Below are 12,956 nucleotides of genomic sequence, written 5' to 3'. Positions count from 1 at the left end.
AAACCTCGGGAAACTCTCGTAGGAGGTCGGCGTAGGGGTGCGTCGTTACGGCGGATATGGACATTGTTGCAGGGCCGTGTTCTAGGGCGCGAGACTGGCAGGTTCCCGTGTCGATGAAACGTCTGTTAGCGACATCGACGAGGAGTCCATGGTGGGCGAGGAAATCCGCACCGAGAAGGGGGCGATTGACGTCGGCGATAGCGAAGGGCCAAGAATACGAACGGCCCATGATAGATATCTTGAGGGTCTTGATCCCATAGCACCGTATGGGAGATCCGTTGGCAGCGATGAGTGAGGGAGCGTTTATGTCGGGACCACGGTCTAGGTCGGACTTCGAAGGAGGGAACGTTGACTGCATTGCGCCGGTGTCCACCATGAGTCTACGGTTGGAAATGGTATCGAGGATACAGAAACCAATCTTGTTTTGGTTAACTGTGGCTGCGATGGTGGCAGGTGGATGCTTCTGGCGTCGTCTTCTAGGAAAACTGCATGGTGCTCTACATTTCTTGGCGTCACTGCCGAACTGTTGGTGGTAGAAGCACCATGCCGGGTTAGGCCTAGGGTTCGGTCGCGTCGGTTGCGGTGGTTTCTTTCTTGATAGAATGTTGATCTCGTCGTCCTCAAGGGCCATTGCCGAGTAGTCTATGGAAGAGCAGCTGCTGAAGGAGGAGAACGGAGGCGGTGTTGACGATGATGCTCCGAGGCGAGATGCTTTGGAGGCCTCGTGGAGCTTCTGAGCCTTCGACAGGAGTTCGTTCATCGGGAGCGTGTCGGCGTCTGTCAATTGGGCCCGTACGTCCTATGGTAGGCGTCGAAGAAAGATTTCGCGAGATAAGCTAATCTCACGTCGTCGGCCGTTGCTGTCTGTTTCGGGGAGCATAAGCAGGCCGGTTAGCTCGTCCCACGCCTCGACAGGAGAGGTGTCGCCCATGGGCTTGCCGGCGAGGTCCAGTACTTTCTGTGTCCTTGCTGAGACAGAGAGGGAGTAGATACCGATGAGTTTCGTTCTCAGGTCGTCGTATGAAACTTGGCCGGCCTGGGCGTCGAGCCATGGGGAAATCTTGTCGAATACTTCTTCAGGTATGGAGGTGAGAACGATGTCAGCCTTGGCGCAGGAGTCGCTGAGTCTAGCGACGCGGAAGAGTACGTCCGCTCTCAGGAACCAGGAAGCGGTGTTGTGTTGAGAAAAGGGCGGCAGTTTGACTTTGGGCGTGGAGGTGAGGCCGTTGGGTGCGATGGGCGTGTTGCTTCCTGCATCGTGGCCAGACGACGAGTCGGCGAAGAGGTGAGAAGTTGATATGTCGGTTAAGCTCATCCTACTGCCTTACGTTCACCGAAGTGTGGGAGAACCAAAGGCAGGCTCGTGCCTAAGGTAACGGAGTATGTAGAAGGTAGCACGGCCGTAATAAGTCCGTTAATGGCAAAGCCAAAACCGCTGATGCTACTTTCAACTCCGGGGTCACCAGTTGTAAGGACAGTGAGACAAGCGTCACCAAGATCAACTGATACTTTATTCGAATGTGCACGGAAGTATATTACAAGGTGCGGACGGAAAGGTAGGACGACGTTGGCGCCAAATCAGATTGGAGTGCCCGCCAAAATATATGTGTTTTCTCACACTTACAAATATATGAATTATGGGTTAACAGAAACAGGTTATGAAACGATACATATATCAAAATGTAGCTCTGGTAGAGCGGAATATATATACATAGGAAACCACAGTGTGGCGAAGAGAGAATTTAAATAAATAAGTAGTTTGTCGATTTTCTGGACGACGAAGGGATCGGTATCCTTACAATATAACTACAGAGTATTTGGATAAAAGTACTAAGTGAGTGGTCTCATGTAAATCTAAGATCAAAGGAATATGCAATAATTTGGCTGAAATAGATCTTTCATTCACAGAAGCAGCCAATTCTTTAGTAGAAATGGTTGAAAATGAGTTAGCTGAATTAATTTGATAACCGTAACTGTTATAATGCCAGCAATAATATCAGTAGACACCATTCATAAAACAGAACACAGAGATGAAGGAGGTTCAACTATCATCTCCATTGGGTTAGATTTGAGACGCTGAGCAGCACTTGGAGCAACGTTGATGATTTTCCTCTGCCCCTTGTGTACTCCTGGCTCTAGATTCTCCACCATAATGTGGAGGACGATGACGGAGAATATCAGAAAGATGCAGAAGAAGAACCACACGTCGACCATCTTGATGTAGGCCGTGTCCGGAAGGTTGCTCGAAACTTGGTTGAAGAGTGTGTACAGGACCAGCAAGGTTGTTTGAGTCATAATGGCGCGGACCTGGAAATTTAGAGTACTGTATTGTAGGTTGTGGGGTCGTGAGCAGAGTTTTGAAAACTGAGAGGTTCCAGAAAATAAAAATTTCCGTAACATGATTCATACATCTCTATATTTGTTTTACAGTGTAACGCAGCACAGTAGAAGAAAGCAAATACGAACGAACAATATAGTAAACTGACCATAGATTACGTTTTAACCATTTTTTTCTCTAACTATCCATGATCACTAAAAACAGACCTTAAGACATTCGTTATTTTTTTTAAGTTCGGATTTTTCTCTTTTGATACTATTTTCATCTGTATAGCAAAATCTTTGGCAGATACTAATTCGAAAAGCGGCATATTCTTTTTACTTTATTGTAGATATTTCTTCAATTTAGGAAGTTAACCCTGCCCCAGGCATCTGTAAAACACCAGTGGCTCGGTCATATGCTGTTCATTCTTCAGAGTTTAACCTTTTAGTGCATATCAATATTCTAGTGTGTGTCTGTAGTAAAATTCGCCCTACTCCCTTCCACTACACAATATGGTCAAGGGGTTTAATAATAGAAAATAATTAAGCTTTGAATAAGCACCTCTGTTTAAAGGGTTCAGATTGAAAGGCCCCTCATGAATGGCAGAGGCAAGGGACAGTGACAATGCCCTACCTAGTAGTAAAATGCCCCCAAAAATGACCATATATCAATATTATCAGCAGCCAAGCCCCCTCTCTACCCAAGCTAGGACAAGGGAGGGCCAGGCAATGGCTGTTGATGGCTCAGCAGGTAGACCTATAGGCTACCCCAAACACCTTCATCCCTACTTCACATGGATCTGATGCGAAAGGGAAAGAATGGTTGAGACCCGAAATGTCGTCTTATTGGTAGAAGTAGTAGTAGTATTAGTAGTTATAATAGTTTTAGTAATAGTAGTAGTGTTTGTAGTAATAGATCTCCTCTGTTTATAACCCCCATTATTACGACAAGCTTTTCAGAATACTTTTCTTGCCACATGACTCGTGATTTACCAAATACTCTTGTAATATCATTCTTAATCAACTAAGTGCTCCTGGCACATACCTCATGATTAAGGATGACCTTACATCATATACAATAGTTCGTAATCATCAACATTTTTATATCACATACTTAGCGATTAGAAATTATTTGGTCTGAGGATATTGATTCGAAACTGAAAGTTTTTTTATGTAACAAAATATATAGCTTCCTTTCTTATGCCTTATGCATGAATATTTGGAGTTGTTTTCATGTCATATGGTCCGTACCTGAATATAACTTGCTTTCCTGTAATATCCTATTCCTGAATTATTATCAGTACATGTATTTCGACCCCTTAATGTTAATCTAATACATTTTTAGTACAGTAAAGAAAACAAAAACTAGAATGCAAAGTTTAAGGATTACATATTTTGATAAAATGACTCACGTAGAAACTTCATGAAAATTATTGAATGGTACGGTAAAAAGGCTTTTTTCTTGTTTATTAAATGTTAATTCTGCATTCGAAACCAAAAATAATAACATTTGAGGAAATACGAGACGAAATAAGAGAAGAGTTGTTGCTATATCCATCACATAAAAATACGGGAGATATTGAGAAAAGTTTTAGATATATAATGGGTCAGAACAAATTATTATTATTATTGTTATTATTATTATTATTATTATTATTATTATCATTATTATCATTATTATTATTATTATTATTATTATTATTATTATTATTATTATTATTATTATTATTATTATTATTATTAGCTAAGCTCCAACCCTAAATGGAAAAGCGGAATGCTATAAGCCCAAGTGCTTCAACAGGAAAAATAGCCCAGTTAGGAAAGGAAATATGGCACTAAATAAACTACAGTATATGAGAAGTAATGAACATCTAAAATAAAATACTTTAAGAATCATAACAACACCAAAACACATTTTCATCTATAAACTAGAAAAAGAGACTTACGTCAGTGTTCAACATAAAAAACATTTTGCTACAAGTTTGAACCTTTGAAGTTCTACCGATTCAGTTAGCCGATAAATAGTAAATAGAATTTCAGAAAAGAACAGTTACCTGAAGCAACTGAAGCTTGACGAACAGTGTGGTGTATCCAATGCCCAGCAGAAGTGCGGTGGGAATGAAGATGGACAACACAAGCAAGGAATAGCGACGCTCCAGTTGGAATGTGGCCTGGAATGGCAAAAGCAGTTCTCGGTGGGAATTACTCATGCGTGAGTAGGGAATTTAGAAACACACAGGAGTCATTGCATCTTCATTTACGTGATGTTATTAGTCATTCTCAAACTGTTAAAAAAGAAGTCGAGACACAAACAGAAAGAGACGTAAGGGAAACAGTATGCATAGTAAATTTACTTTAATGGATTATTGAATGTCAAGGACTCGATAACTTGTGATATATATATATATATATATATATATATATATATATATATATATATATATATATATATTTTATATATATACAGTATATATATATATATATATATATATATATATATATATATATATATACATATATATATATATATATATATATATATATATGTATATATATATATATGTATATGTATATATATACACATATATATATACATATATATATGTATATATATATATATATATATATATATATATATATGTATATATATATATATATATATATATATATATAGTATATACATATATAGATATATGTATATATATATATATATATATATATTATATATATATATATATATATACATATATATAAATATATATACATATATATATATATATATATATATATATATATATATATATATATATATATATCTATATATACAGTATATATACATATATATAAATATATATATATGTATATATGTATATATATACATATATATATATATGTATATATATTATATATATATGTGTGTATATATATATGTATATGTATATATACACATATATATATATGTAATAGTTAGAATAGTAATATTACATGTTTAAAACAAATGACGTAATATGTCATGTTGGTTGGAAGAGCTAACCCTGAGATTTGCTGTAGTCATTCAAATTATAAACAGGATGTATAATGCAACCCTCGGCAAATTGACATTCTTTCTTAACGTCAACACATTGTCTCCTCGTGTGAAAGTTTGTGACGTCACCGGATGCAGGTGTCTTCCGATTCCGTCACGTGGCTAAATTAAAGCAAGCATACGATATCTGTGATATCGATAATTTATTCAGTTCATATCTAAACTTCACCAGAATTGGTCATGTGGACCAACACAGCTTCCTCCAGTGATGGAGATGTTTAACTCTGTTGTTTATTAAAAATAAAACTTAAAAACCATTTAGATGTATTCAGTAAACCATTTAAATACATCTGAAAACAACTCATACTCAAATGTGTGCTTAAGACAGTAGCACACCAATAAATGGTGGCAGCGATTAAACTCTAAGACAGCGGTTAAACTCTAAGAATTAGAGAAATATCTTCAAGACTTCAAAATAAATAGCTGTAAAACCAGAGAAATATCTTCAAGACTTCAACATAAAAGCTGTAAAACCAGAGAATGATCTTCAAGACTTCAAAATAAAAGCTGTAATACCTGATAAAGATCTTCAAGAACTCAAAACTATCTACAAGAATCTACAATTTTGACTAAGTCCAACGGAAAAGCTAACATCAACATATGTTAGTATACAACTTGAATCTTCAATCAACATCCTAGGAAACCCAAGGACTGGCGTTCAACAATTGCAAGACATATCCAGGAAGAACTACATTCAACAAGAAACTAGGACGAGACATCGCTAACAAAACATCAAGAGAGAGAGAGAGAGAGGACGTGTCGACTTCATATAAAGCTAAGTACAGAGATTTTGTATTCATTTCAGTTTGGGCAGTGAAGTGTAGTTATCACAAGTCGTTAGTCAATTATTACTGGGGTGAGTGAATTCCTAAACTTTGTTATAAGAAACTCCGAATTCTCATTTAGAATTTTTCTTTCTTTGTGCTAATTCCTTTTTCTTTCATAAACTCTTGGGGGGAAATGTATTGGGATTAGTAACATTGTTGAGGGAATTTTATTATACATATGCGTTTACGCAGTGGGCGTCTGTACTCATATAGATGTTTTGATAGGATTGAAAGGGGTCAAAGAGATAGAAAAAAAAAAAATACAGCAGTCATGGCTCCTCCTGTCAGCCCTACCCCTGGACCTAGTGGTGTAGGCCAGGCTAATCCTCCTCCAATTGTGACGCTTGTAAATGCCAGGTCAGCAATCCTTCCTTTTCAAGGTCGTGTCAACGGGTTCTTGCCACAAAATGTGGAGTCATGGATTTCATCCGTTGATGCCCATTTAAATGCCAAACAAATCGTAGATCCTTTTGTACAATTACAAGAAGCTAAAAGTTTTATAGATTTTTCTAAGGGGGATGCGAGTGCGTATTTAAGAGGTGTTTCATTTCAGGAAGCAGTTACTTGGGATGATTTCAAAGTTAGGTTACGCGCGATTTATGGGGGTGAGGAAGCTTTGGATGTAGTGTTAACGTTACGAAATACACTTAATCAAGCCACTATGAATCGGCTTAATGTTGTTGAGAGAGCAGCTCTCATAGCTGATAGGCTTAACGAATATCAGGACATTTTAGGTAATTCCACTTGGGTTACTAACGATAACATCTCCGTGAAAGATTTTTTACGATTAATGTATTTAACTTGCATGACACTTATGTTGCCTGAAGCTTTAGTGCGGTGCTTTGATAAGAAGTTAATGCCTGCAAGTACGGAATTGGATGTCTATAAACAGATAAAGAAACACATGTCCAAGTGTCCAGATCTCGATCCCGTGTTAACTCAAGTTTTTGCTAATAATGAAACAAAACCACAAACAGTGAACGTAATTAACAATCCAGTAGCGGGAGTGACGTGTTACAACTGCAAACGTCAAGGTCACATAAGCGCAGACTGTAGAACGAAATTTTGTTCAGTTCACAACACAGCATCACATTCTTATAGTCAATGTTACGCGCGTAAGACACAACAATATCCTAGAAATACACAGTCAATTCCACAGTCAGTTCCATATGGAAATAAAAAGAAAAATCCTCATTTTAACAATAAGAAGAAACAACAAAATGTCAATGCAGTTCAGAGTCCGAAACAAACAAACACTTCTTCAAATATCGCTGAGCCTGGGCCGTCAAACCAGACCTCGCAAAGTCAGCCTAATTTTCAGAATGTGCAGAGCAAAGCAAATACCACATAGTTAACTCTAGAGGGGAAGAGAGTGATGTTGGGTCAAGGTCATTTATGTCAACATCAATAGTATTGAATAATCAATTTAATGTTTTATCAGATAATTGTGAGACAATAGATTTTCCTATGAAACACACGGCCGAATTAAGTAAAACAGTGCATGCTCCCGTAGATTTGCAACGAATTCATACAATAATAAGCCAAAATGAGTTACGGCCAACCTTATATGCTGTCAATTTAGAACACAAATCCTTTACGTTATTTTTTGACTCTGGTAGTCCACGTAATATTATGGATTTGAAGACGCATCATTTGTTGTTTTCGAACTTTCCGATTGAAAAATCAGGAATTAGACTTTCAGGTATAGGAAATAATGAATTAAACGTCATAGGCATAACTCATATTCAGTTCAGAGTCGGTAATCGCACGTTTGCCGATACATTTGTTGTTGTGAAAAACATTAATATGTATCCAGCTGTAATTATAGGATACCCATCTATGGGAAATCAAAACATTATCTTAGCTCCTGCCAAGCACGGCGTGTATATCAAAGGGAAATTCTATAAGTCTTCTAATACTTTAAAGTCAGTTTTGGATAAAAAGGAGACGACAAATGTAACCGTAACGTACGTTGAAGAACCAATAACTTGTCTCACTAATAAAGAAATAATATACGCGACCCAGCAGAATTCTCGTTCACCCGTAATATCATCTTGCACGCAATATATCGAACCAAACATACCTTCGAATTTAATAGTGCAAATAAAGAAAACACTACCGGGATCTGAAATATTAATCCTTTCCGATACTTTGAAAACTAACGGATTGTCTGTCACACAAGCTATTTATACAGTAGGCTCACATCAGCAATGTAATATCGAAGTCTGTAATCATTTAAATAACACTTTAGTAATTCACAAAAATCAACATATCTTGGATGTAGAAGTTTATAAACATCGTATTCTTACCGTTGCTGAAATCAATCACTCTCAATCAGTTGCGGATGAATCCCTTTTACGATCTATTAAAAATAAAATCAGTAAGGACATTCAAGACGAAGAAATTCAGCAGAAAATTTTTGAACTTTTAACTAAATATACAGATGTCTTTTCCACTACGGATGGATCCTTAGGAAAAACAGATGTGATCGAGCATCAAATAAGGTTAAAAGACAAGAAAAAAATTATATATGTACCCTCGTACAGACTCCCTATGAAATTCCAGAATGAAATAAATGATGAAGTAGGTAAAATGTTAGAGGAAGGAGTCATTAGAATATCAAATAGCCCTTATAATTTTCCTTTAATAGTTGTACCGAAAAAAGACCGAACATGGCGTATCTGCGTCGACTTTCGTCGTCTAAACGAGGAAACGATCCCTGATCGATTCCCAGTGCCATGTACTGACGATATTTTGTCTTTGTTAGGTCAGAATAAATATTTTACCAGTTTGGACTTACTTAAAGGCTTTCACCAGATATCACTAGAAGAAGATAGTATCCCATACACAGCCTTCAGCACAGCCAGGGGACATTATGAATTTTTACGGATGCCTTTTGGTTTACGTTGTGCTCCTATAACATTTACAAGAATGATTAACATAGTGTTTGGAGACTTGTTAGGGGATATATTGCATGCCTATATGGATGATCTTGTAATCTTTTCCAACACCTTAGAAGAACATCTACGTAAGTTAGAACTAGTACTACAGAGATTAAGACAACATAACTTAAGGGTAAAGATTAGTAAGTGTGAATTTTTCAAAACAGAATTAATATATTTGGGTTTCATGGTGTCAAGCCAAGGTCTTAAAGTAGTCCATGATAAGGTGTCGGCTATACGTAATTTTCCCATACCTACTAATGTCAAGGGAATACAGCAATTTCTGGGTTGTAGTGGATATTACAGGCGTTTTATACGCAACTATTCAATAATAGCCGCTCCTTTAACTGATCTTACGAAGAAGGGCGTAGATTTCATATGGTCTGAGCAACATCAACAGGCGTTTAATACTTTGAAAGATGAACTGTGTAGTTCTCCTATCTTAAAATTTCCTGACTTCGGTAAGGAATTCTTCATTGCAACAGACGCCTCAGACTTAGGAGTAGGAGGGGTATTGCTTCAGCAATATGATAAACAGTTTTTCCCGATAGCTTTCTATTCTCGAAAATTGAGAACTTCCGAAAGTAAGTATGCAGTAATAGACAAGGAAGGACTAGCTATTGTTAATTCGCTAGTGCATTTTAAGTTCATAATTTACGGTTATCCCGTTAAGGTTCTTACTGACCATAAACCACTAACAGAGTTCTTTAAAGGCTTCAATCACAGCCCTAAACGAACTCGGTGGCATTTGATCATTCAAGATTTTGGCGCAAGAATCGGGTATTTACCTGGGAAAGCAAATATCATTGCGGATGCATTATCACGCAACCCCGTGTCATCTTGTACGGAGTCTTTAGCTGAATTAATAGATATATCAACATCCATGCCTATTGTAAAAACAATATCTGAACAAGAAGATTTAGGCTGGAGTGCTGAATTGTTACAGACTGAGCAAAGAAAAGATCAGAAAATAGAAACAATTATAAATGCTTTGAAAGGCAATCATAAAGAAAAAGAATATATAAAGTATAAGCAGCAGAATTATATAATCAAAGATAATATTCTGTGTAGGACTGTGACAAGGAAAACCCGCAATACACCACATGTAACTAACGACCAGGTAGTAGTACCAATCTCACTTATTTCCACTGTCCTGAATTGGTTGCATTCAAATCCATTACATGGACACCCTGGGTTCTCATTAATGTCACAGAAAGCCAAATCATTGTTTTATTGGCATACAATGCTTACAGATATAAAAAGACACATAGCTAATTGTCGCACATGTCAGGAAAACAAAGGGCATACGAAAACACCTGTCAGCCTAGGAGCTTATCCTGTTCCCAATCAACCCTTTGAAAGAATACATTTAGATTTGTTAACAGGATTTTACGAGTCAGACAGAGGAAATAAGCACCTCTTAGTAATTATAGATGCTTTAACTCGATATACAAAACTAATAGCGCTTAAAACTAAAACTGCGATTGAATGCGCTAGGAAGTTTTACGAGTGTTACATTTGTAAACATGGAATTCCACACATGATAATCTCAGACTCGGGTGGTGAATTTAATAATCACTTTCTTACCTCATTGTGTGAATTCCTCAACATAAAGAAGATTAATACCATGATATATCACCCAGAGTCGAATGGGCTAGTGGAAAGAGCAAATAGGAAGATATTAAATATATTGAGGGTAACACTAGGGGGATCAGACCCCAACTGGGATATTGCAATACCGGCGGCACTGAGTACTCTGAATCATTCATATCATATATCAATTAAAATGTCACCGCATGAAGCATTGTATGGTACCCCAGTTAGAACACCTTTCCATGTATTAACGCCTACAACTAATCTATCAAATCCTTTAAAAGAATGTATAAATGCAAGTATAAGTCGATATGATATCCTTCGAAAGAATTTAGAAGAATCACAAATCATAATGAAAAGGAATCATGATAAAATAGCGAAACCAACTAAAACATATACCGTGGGTCATAACATCTATATTCAAATCAATGTCAGAAAAGGGCTCAACTATAAACTAACACCTAAGTTTGAAGGCCCATTTAACATTTTGGAAACATTAACGGCCAATAGGTTTAGAATTCAAAACGTAGCCCAACCCACGGATGAGAGAATAGTACCATTGTCTCACATAAGAAATTAAAAAGAAAAGAGAGGAAAAGAAGTGAGGAAAAATTTTATTTTGTGTGACTAAAAGTTTTCTTTTTAATACAGGAGTAATTACATATATTTTTTCTCGTTACAGGTTTCCAAGATGAATTTTTTGTTGTTGGGAGTGATATTGTTCGCTCAGACATTTTTCTCGTATGGGATGAGTTCTAAGACTAAGAATATATATTTTAAATATGGCAATATAGTTGAAAGACAAGAAGACATTTTTATTACATCAACCAACGTAATTGTCGAAGTGCATATGCAAGCAATTTTTCTTCAAGAGAATGATGTCACTAGCTTAAGAACCGCCATTTCAAGGTTTTCTGCATCATTGGATGAGTTGCATAGGAGACATTTTCATTTGACTACTAAGAGTTTGCTTGGATCAACATTAAAAGTTGCAGAGATGCTATCTGATGACTTGAAAAATAAGACTGGCGAGACAGGATCTTTGGCTTATGACCTTTTGATGTGGACTGTAGGACACGAACATAAAGAAAGACGGAATCCGTTCATTTATGCTGCATTAAGCATCTTTGCTGCATTAAGCATCTTTGTTGCAAGTTTAGGTTTAGGACTTTCCAATCGTCTTAAAATTAGTAATCAAAATAAGAAAATTGAGTTCTTGACTCATAAAGATGAATTGATTATGTCAGAACTAAGGGATCAGTTAGCTTCAATCAATAAAATTATGGATTTGTTAAATGAACATTCAGATAATATCGTTCAAATTATGGAAGTACAGGATTTGTTGGCAACATTAACGTATTATGATTCAAAGATAGATCACATACATAACAGAATTGCACATTTCATTGAGAAATCCAAGGATTATGTAGAAGCTATCACGTTAGCAACTAAAGGTGTATTGTCGCCCCATTTGTTGCCTATACGTTACTTAAAATTAGTTCTGGAGAACGGAAGGGATAAACTAGGCTATGTTCCTTTGTTAGACGAACATAGGTTAGAATTTTATTACAGCCTAATTACAGTAAACGTAGATAATAATAAGATTAGGATTACAATTCCCTTTGATTCTTCTGATGCCTGGCAATCTTACAGGATATCACCATTTCCGACTTTCATGACGAATCACTCAAATCCAGTAATATCCAGTTTGACAGGACACGTATTGATTTCCCCAGACAAGGAAACATATACGGTCATTAAAGACTTAAATCAATTAACTCACTGTTCAGACGCAATGGATAGAAAAATATGTACAGCTGACTCATTTGAATTCCGTAAAAACTTAATGGATTCATGCGAGTTAGGTATAGTGCTAGACGGTGCTCTCTCCCATACAAGTGAAAATTGTCTGGATAAGCTTTATCCCTTTGACAATAAAGAATTCAATTGCAGACTAAATAATGGCTCGTGGATACGATACGACAAGGACGGCTTCAATGTATCATGCCCTGACGGATCCACATCCTTCAACCACATCTTCGTCGCAGCAGATGGCTGTATCGGGACTTCCCCGAATTCCATGGTGACTGGTCTACGGACAATCATCAGAGAACGAGCTTACTTCGCGAACTTCACGTGGACCTCTACAATGCCAGCACTTCCTCTCCCCTACAACGGCCGTGTGGCAAA

General features: G+C 37.0%; 1 protein-coding gene across 1 annotated transcript in view; it reads right to left on the bottom strand.

Annotated features, from left to right (window-relative positions):
* Nucleotides 1-2,010: 2,010 nt before the first annotated feature.
* LOC137624646 (glutamate-gated chloride channel alpha-like) overlaps nt 2,011-12,956 on the bottom strand; it is a 19,916-nt gene continuing 8,970 nt past the window's right edge. Inside the window, exons 3-4 of the mRNA XM_068355604.1 lie at nt 4,374-4,490; nt 2,011-2,307 (exon numbers count right to left, since the gene is read on the bottom strand). Of these exons, the coding sequence (XP_068211705.1) occupies nt 2,011-2,307; nt 4,374-4,490 (414 nt within the window). The remainder of the gene's footprint in view (nt 2,308-4,373; nt 4,491-12,956) is intronic.

Source organism: Palaemon carinicauda, chromosome 31, assembly GCF_036898095.1.
Source record: "Palaemon carinicauda isolate YSFRI2023 chromosome 31, ASM3689809v2, whole genome shotgun sequence".
Taxonomy (NCBI): Eukaryota; Metazoa; Arthropoda; class Malacostraca; order Decapoda; family Palaemonidae; genus Palaemon; species Palaemon carinicauda.
The sequence above is the reverse complement of the archived record's forward strand: the minus strand, read 5'-3'. Positions and strand labels throughout refer to the sequence as shown.